This window comes from Budorcas taxicolor, chromosome 12 (genome assembly GCF_023091745.1).
Source record: "Budorcas taxicolor isolate Tak-1 chromosome 12, Takin1.1, whole genome shotgun sequence".
Classification (NCBI taxonomy): domain Eukaryota; kingdom Metazoa; phylum Chordata; class Mammalia; order Artiodactyla; family Bovidae; genus Budorcas; species Budorcas taxicolor.
The window spans coordinates 71,941,062-71,957,851 of record NC_068921.1 but is presented as its reverse complement, the minus strand read 5'-3'; the positions used below and the strand labels follow the sequence as shown (position 1 = coordinate 71,957,851).

Here is a 16,790-nt window from a genome sequence, read left to right as displayed (position 1 = left end):
TGTGTCTTATTACCACAGAAAAGAGAAAGTGTTGATTGCTCAGTCATTTCTGATTCTTTGTGACCCGATAAACAGGAGCCACTAGTCTCTTCTGTCTATGGAATTCTTCAGGCAAGAATACTAGAGTGGGTTCAGTTCAGTTCAGTTCGGTCACTCAGTCATGTCTGACTCTTTGCAACCCCATGGACTGCAGCAAGCCAGGCCTCCCTGTCCATCACCAACTCCCAGAGCTTGCTCAAGCTCATGTCTGTAGAGTCGGTGATGCCATCTAACCATCTCACCTGCTGTCATTCCCTTTTCCTCCTGCCTTCAATCTTTCCCAGCATCAGGGTCTTTTCCAATGAGTTAGTTCTTTGCATCAGTTAGCCAAAGTATTGGAGCTTCAGCTTCAGCATCAGTCCTTCCAATGTATATTTAAGACTGTTTTCCTTCAGGATTGACTGGTTTGATCTCCTTGCAGTCCAAGGGACTCTCAAAAGTCTTCTCCAACACCATAGTTCAAAAGCATCAGTTCTTCGGTGCTCAGCTTTCTTTTAGCCATGCCCTTCTCCAGGGGTTCTTCTTGTGAGCCCCTAGGGAAACCCATTACCACAGAAGACAAGTATTTGTTGTACCATTTTTTTTTTTTGATAAGACCAGGTGTGGTTACTTACAAAGAAAAGATTAATAAATGATAAGTTGAAAAGTAATAGCTGAACAAGGAAAATAAAGAGCAGTTATTGAGGATACAAAGCCTTTAAGCCAATAATTCAAGTAAGGGATCAAAGTCATCTCAGAAAATGTCTTTTTTGTTTTTGTAAGAATTTCTTTTTAAGTGGCAATTGCTCTGTTGTAAGGTGTCTTTAAAACAAAAAGATAGAAATACCATAGACATACCTTCTATCCAGCCTTTGTTTTATCTGTGAACTTGAGATTCTAAAGAACGGTGTTGGGTCCTCTCAGCTCTCATCTCCTCATTTAGAATGCTCATTTGGAATGCTTTTTTGTTGTGGTTTAGTTCTGTATGCTTTTTAGTGATTCAAGCTGTGGCAACTTTCCACGTGTTCATTTTGGAAGTGAAATGCATTTATCAAAGGCTACACACAGAAATGCAGCAATGAATTTCTGTGCAGTGCAACCTATGGGCAAAGGCTTCCACTGTTCCCAGTGAGAAGTAAGCTGAGTCTCAGAGGCAGAGTACTCTTACTGCAAAGATATATCTTTTTAGTTTTTCTTTTCGGCAAACTTATTTTACAAAGGTGTCCTGTTGGGTTCAGCTATGTTACTTATCCTCAGAAGCAGTCTTTCAGTAAAGAGGTGTCACATTTTGACAGTGATTGCTAATTACTTTGAAAAGATTTTGTGAAAGTTCTGTTCCTTAGCTACAACAAGCTAGGCCAAGGTTGGTTTTCTAAAGCTGACTGGCCTGCTGTGTGCTTAGCACATGGTTCATTAGCCCTTATAATCAGAATCAATTGCATGTTTTTGTATGATGTAGGACAGGGATAGATACTGCTAATTTCAGGATAAAACAGCCTCAGTAATGAGGAGAGAAAACTTCAGTTTCATTGATTTCGAATCCCAGCTCCTTTGTACTTCCATTGATATCAATATACCAGTTCATGGTGCATGAAATAGAAAATGTCAAATCGATCTTATCTTTGGAATATCTTATTGAATAATCTTGTTTGGTTTAGTTAATTAAAAGGTCTACCACTTTTTTCATTCAGTTCAGTTCAGTTCAGTCACTCAGTCATGTCCGACTCTTTGTGACCCCATGAATCGCAGCATGCCAGGCCTCCCTGTCCATCACTATCTCCCAGAGTTCACTCAGACTCATGTCCATCGAGTCAGTGATGCCATCCAGCCATCTCATCCTCTGTCGTCCCCTTCTCCTCCTGCCCCCAATCCCTCACAGCGTCAGAGTCTTTTCCAGTGAATCAGTTCTTCACATGAGGTGGCCAAAATACTGGAGTTTCAGCTTTAGCATCATTCCAAAGAAATCCCAGGGCTGATCTCCTTCAGAATGGACTGGTTGGATCTCCTTGCAGTCCAAGGGACTCTCAAGAGTTCTCCAACACCACAGTTCAAAAGCATTAATTCTTTGGCGCTCAGCCTTCTTCACAGTCCAACTCTCACATCCACATATGACCACAGGAAAAACCATAGCCTTGACTAGACGGACCTTAGTCGGCAAAGTAATGTCTCTGCTTTTGAATATGCTATCTAGGTTGGTCATAACTTTTCTTCCAAGGAGTAAGCGTCTTTTAATTTCATGGCTGCAGTCACCATCTGCAGTGATTTTGGAGTCCCAAAAAATAAAGTCTGACACTGTTTCCACTGTTTCCCCATGTAATTCCCATAAAGTGATGGGACCAGATGCCATGATCTTTGTTTTCTGAATGTTGAGCTTTAAGCCAACTTTTTCACTCTCCACTTTCACTTTCATCAAGAGGCTTTTGAGCTCCTCTTCACTTTCTGTCATAGGGCTGGTGTCATCTTAGTCTCCCATAAATGCTCAAGAGTGTCATAACAGTAAGTCTTTACCAAGAAGAAGCAGAGCTTGAAACAGAGAATATGGAATAAGAAAATAAACTTCTCCAAAAATGTTGACTTGCTGTCATATTCCTAAGGTGATCAATCTTTGGAAGGCCTAGAGCTGAGAAGAAAATATAGAGAGGACAAAAACTGTAGTAGGCATGAGGATTATTGGTCATAGTATTTTTGAAAGTACAAACAAAATAGACCTCAGATTCAATTCTCTTTGTGGCCAGAGAAAAGCAACAGTCACTTTAATACATGTGACATCATCACCACATCTAGAAAAGAACACCACCACTCAGATATATCCTTGGATATACTAGGCTGTTCTAGTGGTGAGCTTGAATGGCCTCTAAGGGTCCAAATTCATGGGATTCTTAAGCCCTTTGGGCCTTAAATCTATTAATACACCATCTTTCCTCTCCCGATTGATGGCGCCCAGAATACCCTGAAGGGTGGTAACAATGGGCTTAGAGTTTCTATTCTATTTGTCATACATAGACTGGTAAGCACTTTATATACATAATCTCATTTAATTCTCACCACCATCCTTTTAAAGTGTTGATATATCCCAGATTTTCCTAAAATTAAGAGTGGGTGTATGGTCTTACCATCTCTGTCAATTTTTTTTTTTTAATAACAAGAAACTTTATTGAATTACAGATTTAAAAATGGCTCACTTAAAAGTGGGACTATTTTAATCTTACACTCATTCTTTCAAAAATTCATGTTATTTTCCAAGTGATAAAAGGTTACTCTGTGACCTGACAAAGTGGAGGTGGGATGGCACCAGTGGCAAATTCTTACATGTGGGGTCTTCATGTAGACTTCTGGATGTTTTCTCTACTGCATCAAACTGACCTGCGGTGAGCAGTGGGGAAAGGGAGGGAGGAGGGGCATACAAACTGGTGCTGAAGTCTTTCCATAGAGGTTGGAGAGTGGCGATGGAGCAGGATGAGATGTGGTCCTCGTAACTGGGGATTCAAGATGTGCTACAGCCAGTGTGAGATCATTCTTCCTTATTCCCAACCAAGCAGATGGCACACACTTAACTGCAAGGTCTGTCCCATAAACGTGGGCCATGTTATAGCCCACACACTCATCTGTCCCTCAGCCTTACTCCTGTGTAACAGAGGCAGCAAGTCAAAATGTGCTCCATCAGTCTCCATATGGAAAGACCACAGCTTAGTGATCTATTTAAGCCTTAAAGTCCTCAGTCAGGACAGATTTCCAAATCAAAGTCAAGTCAGGAACTGTTCACAGGAACCACACTATTTTAAAATGCTAACATCTTCCTCCCAGTGTGTCTTCCTACAAAAGGTAAAAATGGTCTAAACTTTCCACTCTTTGCCTGTCTGGGATTTATGAAAAGCATACCAAATTATGACGGTGTTCTGCAAAACTAAAATACGCTACAAAGTCAAACAGGTAAATAAACAACAGACCAAACTGATTTCAACAAAGTCAAGTCATATTTCCAAGAGCTAAAATCTATTAAGAACAAGTAATACACATGTACAAGAAATTACAAGAAATGAGGATCACAGTTAGTTACAAATGCAAAATAATATCTAATTATCCCAGACTTGTGAACAGAATAATTAAAATGAATTTCATATGCTAGTTCAAATATTATATACAATTTAGATAAGCTGGTCAAGTATTACTTGAATATACACCATGTCTGATAAACTTATAATTACACTGCCTCTTATCCTTTTTTAATATTTGCAGGTACATGCCAATATAGGAAAAAAAATGTAATTTCCACTTGTGTGTTAACTGAGAAGAGCAACATTCTACTGCGTATGTTTTATATTGTAAAAAGTTGTTACATTTTCTTTTAAGAGGAAAAAAAAAGGTAAAAATTAACTGCCAAAAGTTTATAAAAATGAAAAAAAAAGAAGTTTTGAAACAGATACCATTATGTGGTCTCCCTACTGACCTGAAATTACAGAAGGTGTTTAAGGAAGGGACACTATGTCAAAACCAGAGACTAACCCAAGGGAGGCAAGTTACTTTAAAAATCTGATTTGCCGGAAAACTAGCTAGTTGACCTAGTCTTTAAAGCTAATTAGAAAATCCATCTTCTTAATGGTCCAGATGTTTTGCCAACGCTTACAACTCAACAGAACTTTCACCGGTTTCCACACTCATTGCAGACAACAAACGTTGTCATGGGTTCATCAGCACTCCGCGTTTGTACCTGGGTGTAAGTGCAGTTCTTCTTTTTACATTTGCCGCACGTGAACAAGTCCGTCTGGGGTCCCGCCCATCTTGGCCATCTGGTGCTCTCTGATGGCTTCTTTGGTCAAGTTTTTCCGCATCTCTTTGAGCTCATCACTAGCCATCTCCTCTGCTGTCATTCTAGCAAACAAGTCAGGAGGAATGTTCCCACACAGCACGTTTTTCCTTAAATTTGGATTTTTGGCATCCTTAAGATTTTATATCCTACTTTGTATTCTATTTTTGTATTTCATGTCTGTATTCCATATTTCTTGATAGATAGCTTCCTCAGTCTGAGATCCCAATTCTTCCTCGTCAGCTCCAATGGCAATGTAGTCATCTCCTGTTCGGAGAGCAGCAGCGAGCATCTCCCTGCACTTTAACCGCACAGAATCAGAAGTGCTCGGCGCCCGAGGGAAAGATGAGACGTCCGTGTCCCGGGCATTGGTCCCATCATTTCTGCTGCTCATGTTGCCACTGGAGCTGCTTTGCTCTCTTGCTTCAGGGCTATTCTGTGACATAACTGCAGTATCTTTTTTCTTTTCTTCAGAGTCTTTATCTGTTGATGGTCCATCTAATAACTTATTCCAGGATTTGATGAGGGACTTTGCTAAAGATGTAACTTCTTCATCTGTGCTCTGCTTGCAAATAGCATTCACTGACATTCCAATTCTTGTGGACTGTAATAGTTCCAGGGTCATGGGAATATTATTAAGCTCCTTCAGTAAATCCAATGCTCCAGCCGCGTTCTTCTGCACCATCTTGTCCATCTTCTTGGCAATGGGAATCACCTCGTCCTCCATGGCTCCGGCAGGCCTGCCCCGCGCCTGGCCATGTGGGACGGGAAGTGCGCGAAGCTGGTGGGTGGCGGGCGAGCCCAGGCGTCTATGAGGCGCCTCAGCAGGCCGTGCCCAGGCGCTTCCTCACCGGCCGAGCCCGCCCATCTCTGTCAATTTTTGAGAGAATGAGCCCTAAACCCTGTCTCAGACACCTCAATATTTGGCTAATGGGGATTTCTGCTCTAGGTGTAGGCTGTCATTCTCTGCAAACTAAAGAATTATTCTGACTGATGAAAATCACCATGTACTCTCAGTGAATTTATCTTAGAATTTTTGCACTTATTCATATGGAATCATAGACTTTGGCTAGAATTCTCAACTGGTATGGTCCAAATAGGTTATAAACATATTAAATAATGATTCCCCTTATTTCTTTGGGCATCAGGACTAGGGTCACTTGCTTCTGGGTCAACATGTTTCTTGTGTACACGTCATTGTCTCTGTGCCATAGTGAGACAGATGTGCAGAAGCATTGGCCATGGTGAGGTGGGCCATCAGATGGGCCTGAAATCCAATCAGATGGGGAGAATTGTGTGTGTAGCTTGGATTGGGCTCCTTGGAATTCCCAGGAATGTGGAAGGAAGAAATAAAATGGGCTTCAAGGAAGGGATATTTACTGTACCCAAGAAATCTTTTGTTTCCTTCTTCAAGAGTGTTGACATTTTGCTTAGATACTATTCTCGCCTTCTACCAACTTCTGTAAAGATTTTGAGAGAGCTGGCAATAAATAAAAGATGCACAAATGTGTATGTTTGTGTGTGTGTGTATATATATATATATGCACATATACATATGTATATATATATATGCACATATACATATGTGTATATATATATATATGCACATATACATATGTGTATATATATACACACACAGAAATATAGATGTAAATCCATATATTGTATGCATATGTTTGAATAATGTGATATTCAATCCTCTGTGAGACTGGATATAGTATGATCTGCACGTAGAAAAAAAAATCTTAGAGAAAGTCTATTTGAATTGCTACAGAATTTAGAGGCATGAAATCTGAAGGATTTAACCTAAGCTAGGGAGCTTTTGAGAACAAGTTACCAGTCTATAATGGGTATTCAAGGAAAGAGCATTGGCACAGCTCCCTTCATTTTGATCTTACCTCTGCTTCCCAGGTTATCTGCCAGGCTGGGTTAGTCATTAAAGGCTTTAAATTATATAGAAAAACAGATTACTGAAACCGTCCATTTCAACTGTGAATATTGTCCAATCAAATAATGTGAATCTGCTAAAAAACTGTAATTTGGAGTTTTTTCCTAATTGAAATTTCAGCAGATTTTTTCCCTGACAACCACTGATAACACCCCGAGTGACTTTACTTAAGCTCAGATGTGGAAGGAGCTAGAAGGACCCCTCTCCATGAATATGAAGGTTGTAGAAGGGTCAAATGCACAGTTAAACCAGTGGTTGTTAAGAAATTGTTCATCTGTAGGTCTAATAGAAGAGAGAACAGACAGCCCTGTATTTCCCCATTTATGATTAGAATAGAGGAAAACAGCACAATGGGAAAGACTAGAGATCTCCTCAAGAAAATTAGAGCCACCGAGGGAACATTTCCTGCAAAAATGGGCTCGATAAAGGACAGAAATGGTATGGACCTAACAGAAGCAGAAGATATTAAGAAGAGGTGGCGAGAATACACAGAAGAACTATACAAAAAAGATCTTCACGATCAAGATAATCACAATGGTGTGATCACTCACCTAGAGCTAGACATCTTGGAATGTGAAGTAAAGTGGGCCTTAGAGAGTATCACTATGAACAAAGCTAGTGGAGGTGATGGAATTCCAGTTGAGCTATTTCAAATCCTGAAAGACGATGCTGTGAAAGTGCTGCACTCAGTATGCCAGCAAATTTGGAAAACCTAGTGGCCACAAGACTGGAAAAGGTCAGTTTTCATTCCAATTCCAGAGAGAGGCAATGCCAAAGAATGCTCAAACTACCACACAATTTCACTCATCTCACATGCTAGTAAAGTAATGCTCAAAATTCTCCAAGCCAGACTTCAGCAATATGTGAACTGTGAACTTCCTGATGTTCAAGCTGGTTTTAGAAAAGGCAGAGGAACCAGAGATCAAATTGCCAACATCCGCTGGATCATCAAAAAAGCAAGAGAGTTCCAGAAAAATATCTCTTTCTGCTTTATTGACTATGACAAAGCCTTTGACTGTGTGGATCACAATAAACTGTGGAAAATTCTGAAAGAGATGGGAATACCAGACCACCTGACCTGCCTCTTGAGAAACCTATATGCAGGTCAGGAAGCAATAGTTAGAACTGGACATGGAACAACAGACTGGTTCCAAATAGGAAAAGGAGTACGTCAAGGCTGTATATTGCCACCCTGCTTATTTAACTTATATGCAGAGTACATCATGAGAAATGCTGGGCTGGATGAAGCACAAGCTGGAATCAAGATTGCCGGGAGAAATATCAATAACCTCAGATATACAGATGACACCACCCTTATGGCAGAAAGTGAAGAGGAACTAAAAAGCCTCTTAATGAAAGTGAAAGTGGAGAGTGAAAAATTTGACTTAAAGCTCAACATTCAGAAAATGAAGATCATTGCCTCTGGTCCTATCACTTCATGGGAAATAGATGGGGAAACAGTGGAAACAGTGTCAGACTTTATTATTCTGGGCTCCAAAATCACTGCAGATGGTGACTGCAGCCATGAAATTAAAAGATGCTTACTCTTTGGAAAGTTATGACCAACCTAGACAGCACATTCAAAAGCAGAGACATTACTTTGCCAACAAAGGTCCATCTAGTCAAGGCTATGGTTTTTCCAGTGGTCATGTATGGATGTGAGAGTTGGACTGTGAAGAAAGCTGAGTGCCGAAGAATTGATGCTTTTGAACTATGGTGTTGGAGAAGACTCTTGAGAGTCCCTCAGACTGCAAGGAGATCCAACCAGTCCATTCTGAAGGAGATCAGCCCTGGGAATTCTTTGGAGGGACTGATGCTGAAGCTGAAACTCCAGTACTTTGGCCACCTCATGTGAAGAGTTGACTCATTGGAAAAGACTCTGATGCTGGGAGGGATTGGGGGCAGGAGGAGAAGGGGACGACAGAGGATGAGCTGGCTGGATGGCATCACTGACTCGATGGACATGAGTCTGAGTGAACTCCGGGAGATGGTGATGGAGAGGGAGGCCTGGCATGCTGTGATTCATGGGGTCACAAAGAGTCGGACACGACTGAGTGACTGAACAGAACTGACTGATGATTAGAATTTATTCTTTAGGAATTCCATCCTCTTCACTTTTTTTCATATTGATACCATGACACAGATGAGAGAAACAGGAAAAACATGTGCGTCTCCAGATAGTGCAGTTTGGTTCACAAGGGTTCTTGGCCACAGAGTCACAATTCTGGACATTTCCTCCTCTTTCCAGGCTCCTCTTCCTTCAGTGGTGGCTCTGGAATTCCATGAGTACAGACCATTCCTGGCTTTCTCCATGACCTGCAATACCTTGGGAATACTTAGGATACCACTTTCCCTCCCAACTTCATGTCCTATCTAAATAGAAATGATAGTACTTACTTTGCTCATTCACAAGGTAGTTGTGAGGATCCTCTGAGAAAGCTGATCAGGAAGAGCTGTAAAATGATAAACCCCAAATCTCTGTGATACAGGCATTACCCACCAACCCATCCCTTAGAGATGCGCCAGGGCCAGCGACCCTGGGTGACAAGGTGAGGAGGCCCTGGGCTGGTGAGCATAGGATTCAGGTGCTGTTGCTGAGAGGACTCAGAACAACCAGTGTTAACTCAGACAAGCATCTCAACCTTCTTATTCCAGCTCCTTTTTGGTCAAAATTTCCATCAACTGTGATTCTGACAGAATGTAGTCCGCTGGAGAAGGGAGTGGCAAACCACTTCAGTATTCTTGCCTTGAGAACCCCATGAAAAGTATGAAAAGGCAAAAAGATAGGATACTAAAAGATGAACTCCCCAGGTTGGTAGGTGCCCAATATGCTAATAGAGATCAGTGGAGAAATAACTCCAGAAAGAATGAAGGGATGGAGCCATAGCAAAAACAACACCCAGTTGGGGATGAGACTGGTGATAGAAGCAAGGTTCAATGCTGTAAAGAGCAATATTGCAGAGGAACCTGAAATGTTATGTCCATGAATCAAGTAAATCAGAAGTGGTCAAACAGGACATGAAAAGAGTGCACATATACATTCTAGGAATCAGGGAACTAAGATGGACTGGAATGGGTGAATTTAACTCAGATGACCATTAGATCTACTACTGTGGGCAGCAATCCCTTAGAAGAAATGGAGTAGCCATCATAGTCAACAAAAGAGTCCAAAATGCAGTACTTGGGTGCTCAAAAATGACAGAATGATCTCTGTTCATTTCCAAGGCAAACTATTCAATATCATGGTAATCCAAGTCTATGCCCTGACCAGTAATGCTGAAGAAGCTGAAGTTGAACTGTTCTATGAAGACCTACAAGACTTACTAGAACTAACACCCTAAAAAGATGTCCTTTTCATTATAGGGGACTGGAATGCAAAAGTAGAAAGTCAAGAAACACCTGGAGTAACAGGTATATTTGGCCTTAGAGTACAGAATGAAGCAGGGCAAAGGCTAATAGAGTTCTGCCAAGTGCGTTGCTATGAACACACTGGTCATAGCAAACATCTTTTCCAATAAAACAAGACTACACATGGACATCACCAGATGGTTGACACCGAAATCAGATTGATTATATTCTTTGCAGCTGAAGATGGAGAAGTTCTACACAGTCAGCAAAAATAAGACTGGGAGCTGACTGTGGCTCAGATCATGAATTGCCAAATTCAGACTGAAATTGAAGAAAGTGGAGATAACCACTAGACCATTCAGGTTTGACCTAAATCAAATCCCTTATGATTATACCATGGTAGTGAGAAATAGACTTAAGGGACTAGATCTGATAGACAGAGTACCTGATGAACTATGGACGGAGGTTCGTGACATTGTTCAGGAGACAGGGATCAAGACCATCCCCAAGAAAAAGAAATGCAAAAAATAAAAATGGCTATCTGAGAAGACCTTACAAATAGCTGTGAAAAGAAGGGAAGTGAAAAGTAAAGAAGAGAAAGAAAGATATACCCATTTTAATGTGGAGTTCCAAAGAATAGCAAGGAGAGATAAGAAAGCTTTCCTCAGTGATGAATGCAAAGAAATAGAGGGAATAAATAGAATGTTAAAGACTAGAGATCTCTTCAAGAAAATTAGAGATACCAAGGGAACATTTCATGCAAAGATGGGCTCAATAAAGGACAGAAATGGTAGTGACCTAACAGAAGCAGAAGATATTAAGAGGTGGGAAGAATACACAGAACTGTACAAAAAAGATCTTCATGACCCAGATAATCACGATGGTGTGATCACTCAGCTAGAGCCAGACATCCTGGAATGTGAAGTCAAGTGGGCCTTAGAAAGCATCACTACAAACAAAGCTAGTGGAGGTGATGGAATTCCAGTTGAGCTATTTCAAATCCTGAAAGATGATGCTGTGAAAGTGCTACACTCAATATGCCAGCAAATTTGGAAAACTCAGCAGTGGCCACAGGACTGGAAAGGGTCAGTTTTCATTCCAATCCCAAAGAGAGGCAATGCCAAAGAATGTTCAAACTACCACACAATTGCACTCATTTCACATGCTAGTAAAGTAATGCTCAAAATTTCCAAGCCAGGCTTCAACAGTAAATGACCCATAAACTTCCAGATGTTCAAGCTGGTTTTAGAAAAGGCAGAAGAACCAGACATCAAATTGCCAACATCTTTTGGATCATCAAAAAAGCAAGAGAGTTCCAGAAAAACATCTACTTCTTCTTTATTGACTATGCCAAAGACTTTAACTGTATGGATCACAACAAAGTGTGGAAAATTCTTCAAGAGATGGGAATACCAGACCACCTGACCTGCCTCCTGAGAAATCTGTATGCAGGTCAAAATGCAACATTTAGGACTGGGCATGGAACAATCGACTGGTTCCAAATCGGGAAAGGAGTATGTCAAGGCTGTACATTGTTATCCTGCTTATTTAACTTATATGCAGAGTACATAATGTGAAATGCTAGACTGTGTGAAGCACAAGCTGGAATCAAGATTGCCAGGAAAAATATCAAGAAGCTCACATATACAGATGACACCACCCTTATGGCAGAAAGCAAAGAAGAACTAAAGAGCTTTTTGATGACATTGAAAAAGAAGAGTGAAAACATTGGCTTAAAGCGCAACATTCAGAAAACTAAGATCATGGCATCCAGTCCCATCACGTCATGGCCGGCAGACGGGGAAACAATGGAAACAGTGACAGCCTTTATTTTCTTGGGCTCCAAAGTCACTGCAGATCGTGACTGTGGCCATGAAATTAAAAGATGCTTGCTCCTTGGAAGAAAAGCTATGACCCACCTAGACAGCATATTAAAAAGTAGAGACATGTCTATTTAGTTCTTTGGCCCATTTTTTGATTGGGTCATTTATTTTCTGGAATTGAGCTGCAGGAGCTGCTTGTATATTTCTGAGATTAGTTGTTTGTCAGTTGCTTCATTTGCTATTATTTTCTCCCATTCTGAAGGCTGTCTTTTCACCTTGCTTATAGTTACCTTTGTTGTGCAGAAGCTTTTAAGTTTAATTAGGTCCCATTTGTTTATTTTTGCTTTTATTTCCAATATTCTGGGAGGGGTCATAGAGGATTCTGCTGTGATTTATATTGGAGAGTGTTTTGCCTATGTTCTCCTCTAGGAGTTTTATAGTTTCTGGTCTTACGTTTAGACATACAGATGGCTAACAAACACATGTAAAGATGCTCAACATCACTCATTATCAGAGAAATGCAAATCAAAATCACAATGAGGTACCATTTCACACCAGTCAGAATGGCTGTGATCCAAAAGTCTACAAGCAATAAATGCTGGAGAGGGTGTGGAGAATAGGGAACCCTCTTACACTGTTGGTTGGAAGGCAAACTAGTACAGCCACTATGGAGAACAGTGTGGAAATTCCTTAAAAAGCTGGAAATAGAACTGCCTTATGACCCAGCAATCCCACTGCTGTGCATACACACTGAAGAAACCAGAATTGAAAGAGACACGTATACCCTAATGTTCATCACAGCACTGTTTACATTAGCCAGGACCTGGAAGCAACCTAGATGTACATCAGCAGATGAATGGATAAGAAAGCTATGGTACTTATACACAATGGAGTATTACTCAGCCATTAAAAACAATACATTTGGATCAGTTCTAATGAAGTGGATGAAACTGGAACCTATTATACAGAGTGAAGCAAGCCAGAAAGAAAAACATCAACACAGTATACTAATGCATATATGTGGAATTTAGAAAGATGGTAACGATAACCCTGTATGCGAGACAGCAAAAGAGACACAGATGTATAGAACGGTCTTTTGGACTCTGTGGGAGAGGGCGAGGGTGGGATGATTTGGGAGAATGGCTTTGAAAGATGTATAATATCATATATGAAATGAATATCCAGTCCAGGTTTGATGCATGATATTGGATTCTTGGGGCTGGTGCGCTGAGACGACCCAGAGGGATGGTACGGGGAGGGAGGAGGGAGGGGGGTTCAGGATGGGGAACACATGTATACCTGTGGTGGATTCATGTTGATGTATGGTGAAACCAATACGATATTGTAAAGTAATTAACCTCCAATTTAAAAAAGAAAGCAGAGACATTACTTTGCTCACCAAGGTTCTTCTAGTCAACAACAAAGCTATTGTTTTTCCAATAGTTATATATGGATGTGAGAGTTGGACTCTAAAGAAAGCTGAGCTTAGAGAATACTCTTGAGAGTCCTTTGGACTGCAAGGAGAGTAAACCAGTCAATCCTAAATGCAATCAATCCTGAATATGCATTGGAAGGACTGATTCTAAAGCTCCAATACTTTGGCCACCTGATGCAAAGAACTGATTCATTGGAAAAAGACCCTGATGCTGGGAAAGATTGAAGGCAAGAGGATAAGGGGATGATAGGGGATGAGATGGCTGGATGGCATCACCGATTCGATGGACATGAGTTTGAGCAAGCTCCAAGAGTTGGTGATGGACAGGGAAGCCTGGCATGCTGTAGTCCATGGGGTCACAAAGAGTCAGACATGACTGAGTGACTGAACTGAACTGAATTTAATACTTAGACTATGGATATAAAGATGGCTGTATGTTGGCAGTTTAAATGTGTCCTAATGGCTCATGACACGGGCTTCCCAGCTCTGTGACTTAGTCTCCATCAAGTTGCTTCTCCTCACCCTGTGCCTCACTCCTCCATTTCTAAGATTAGATAATACTGTTACTAGATATTTTACACTGAATTTGTAATTAACCACTTCTTTATCCCTGAATGCGTAGCTAAGGCATCTGGATTCCTCATCTGTGATACCTGTTCACTCATCTTTTTAGTAACACCTGCTGACTCCTGATTGGAGAAGGCAATGGCAACCCACTCCAGTACTCTTGCCTGGAAAATCCCATGGGCAGAGGAGCCTGGTAGGCTGCAGTCCATGGGGTCGATATGAGTTGAACACGACTGAGTGACTTCATGTTCACTTTTCACTTTCATGCATTGGAGAGGCAATGGCAACCCACTCCAGTGTTCTTGCCTGGAGAATCCCAAGGACAGAGGAGCCTGGTGGTCTGCCATCTATGGGGTCACACAGAGTCGGATACGACTGAAGTGACTTAGCAGCAGTAGCAGCAGCAGCTGACTCCTGATAGTTTGGAAGTGAACTCCTACTCTCTGAACCTCAAATATTCTCATCTGTTAAAACTAGTCATGCCTGCCTCAAAGGATTACTGAGTGTATCACAAGAGCTGATACCTAGAAAGTTCTTATCAAAGTGTTGGCACATGCAACAAATATCATGAGGGCCACCTATAATTTTATTTCTTTTGAAGGGAAAGCATTCCCTGCTGTTCCAACAAGTTTTTCAAGGAAAGGAGTTTAATCCTAACAGAGCAAATCATTAAAGTTTATCTTTGAAAAGTATCATTGACATGAAGGCATCTGTATTTTTGCTATTTCAGACATTTCTACTTGTGATTGGTGTGGTGGGTGTGATGGTGGCTGCAATTCCTTGGATTGGTATACCTGCAATTCCCCTTGGCATCCTTTTCGTTATTCTTCAGCGATATTTCTTAGAGACGTCACAAGATGTGAAACGCCTGGAATGTACAAGTGAGTACCTGGGCTCTCAGTTTGGGATGACAGTGCATGCTGGCTTCTATTTGTACTGCAATTAACCAGACCCCTGAAGTTCTGCAGACTCTGTCGTGTGAAATTTCTCACTGTGTTAACATTAGGTGATTGAATGTTCTGCCGCTTTGAATCAGTGTGGCCCCTTTGAATCCTTAAAGCAAATGGAGGGGATTGTGGGTCAGCTGCAGTTTGCATTTTAGCACAAAGAGGATGGATGTGAGCACCATGAGGACACAGACCGTTTCTGTCTTGTTCATAACTTACTTCCTAAAGCTGAGTATCCACTCTATTAATACCATTCTTAAAAGTATTTCATCATGTTGGAACCAATGTAGAAGGAATTTATTAGAAGGAACTAACATAGAGAATTTTTCTTCTTCTGAAGTTACCAGACATGACAATGAAAGGAAAAGATTAGGAAAAGGAAAGGCGACCTCAGGAAATACGTGTCAGAAGTGGTATATTTGAAAAATACATTGTTGTACACATTCAAGTAAGTTGTAATTGTTAAATGTATTGAAAAGATGTGTGTTAATCATCAGTTATGTCGACTTTTTGTGACCCCATGGACTGTAGCCCACTAGGCTCCTCTGTCCATGGATTCTCCAGGCAAGAATACTGGAGTGGGTAGCCATTCCCTTCTCCAGAGGATCTTCCTGACCCAGGTGTTGAACCCAGGTCTCCTGCATTGCTGGTGGATTCTTTAATGTCTGAGCCACCAGGGAAGCCCTGTTGAAAAGATAAGCCCTGTTATTTTCAGGTTTGTTCTTTATCATTATCAGCATTTGGGGTGATACCACACTGTTTGTGTACCCCTTTCTCAAAACTATTTATATAAATGATGCTGAAAATAATCCCCTGTGAGGACACAGGATAGGGATCTGTTCAGTATGCATTTAGTTGATTACTCCATACACCTTCCTAGTTTTAGAATAATGGGGAACAAGGACTTCCCTGGAAGTCCTGTGGTTAAGACTCTGTGCTTCCACTGTGGGAGCCACCACTTCAGTCCCTGGTTGCAGAACTAGACCCTGCAAGGTCTTGGGTTTGGCTGCAAGGTGCAGCCAAAAAAACAAAATAGTGGGGAACACATTTTATGATTAATTATTCTATTCTACAGGTAACCACAGATGATGAAAGAACCAAGTTTATGTTATTCTTAATGCATACATTTCATTAATATTAAAAATAAGGAAAATGCATTGTTACATATTTTTTAAGTTATGAAAACAATAGCTAAAAAGTAAGGAGGGAATGTTTGTAGCAGAGACCTCAAAGCTGAATAATTATTGCAAATTAATACCAACTTTACTTTCTAGAAACCAAGCCAAGAACAGAAGCATATTGAATCCTATGGTTCTCTGTACCTACTAAATGGAAAAAGTCTCAGTTCATTCATTCAAAGGAGGGTTTTTTTTTTTTTTGGTGTGTGTGTAGCATTTGTGTGTTTTGTTTTTAATAGTAAACACTTGAGGTACTTATCTTTTTTTGTGAAAAGGATAGTGATCATCAGTTTCATAAAATCTATAAAAGAAATGTTCATTCATCAAGAGAAGCAGGTGACCTCCCATGGGGTTTGGTCTTGTGAGGTGTTTCGATGGAGGGGGAACAGTAGAGTCCAGGTGTGTGTGACATTCTGCTGATGACTTGGTAGGATGGTAGGACCAGGGGAGGCAGAAGAGGAAGCGATGAGCTCCATCCAATCTTCTGTGTAGTCAAGGTTTCAGATGTTTTATAGTTTGAGGCCACCCATGAAAGGGAGTCATTCAACAGTTTTGTTGCAAAGCAGGTCTATGGTACGTTCAAAGAGGGTTTGTTCCATAAAAAATGTTTGACAGAGATATTTCCCTGGGGCAAGGGCCATTGCCCATTCATATGAAAGTGGAGAGAAGAGTTTCTCCTGAGGCTTTTGTCAAGAAGCAGTACAGAATTTTCTCAATATTTG

The 16,790-nt window shown here is 40.9% G+C and overlaps 1 protein-coding gene and 1 pseudogene across 1 annotated transcript in view; one reads left to right on the top strand and one right to left on the bottom strand.

Moving 5' to 3' along the window:
- The window catches only part of LOC128057632 (ATP-binding cassette sub-family C member 4-like), a 200,875-nt gene that overhangs the window by 117,942 nt on the left and 66,143 nt on the right, over nucleotides 1-16,790 (top strand). The window contains 1 exon segment of the mRNA XM_052650093.1: nucleotides 14,674-14,824. Within this exon segment, the coding sequence (XP_052506053.1) occupies nucleotides 14,674-14,824 (151 nt within the window).
- On the bottom strand, nucleotides 4,646-5,549 carry LOC128057634 (transcription elongation factor A protein 1-like; annotated as a pseudogene).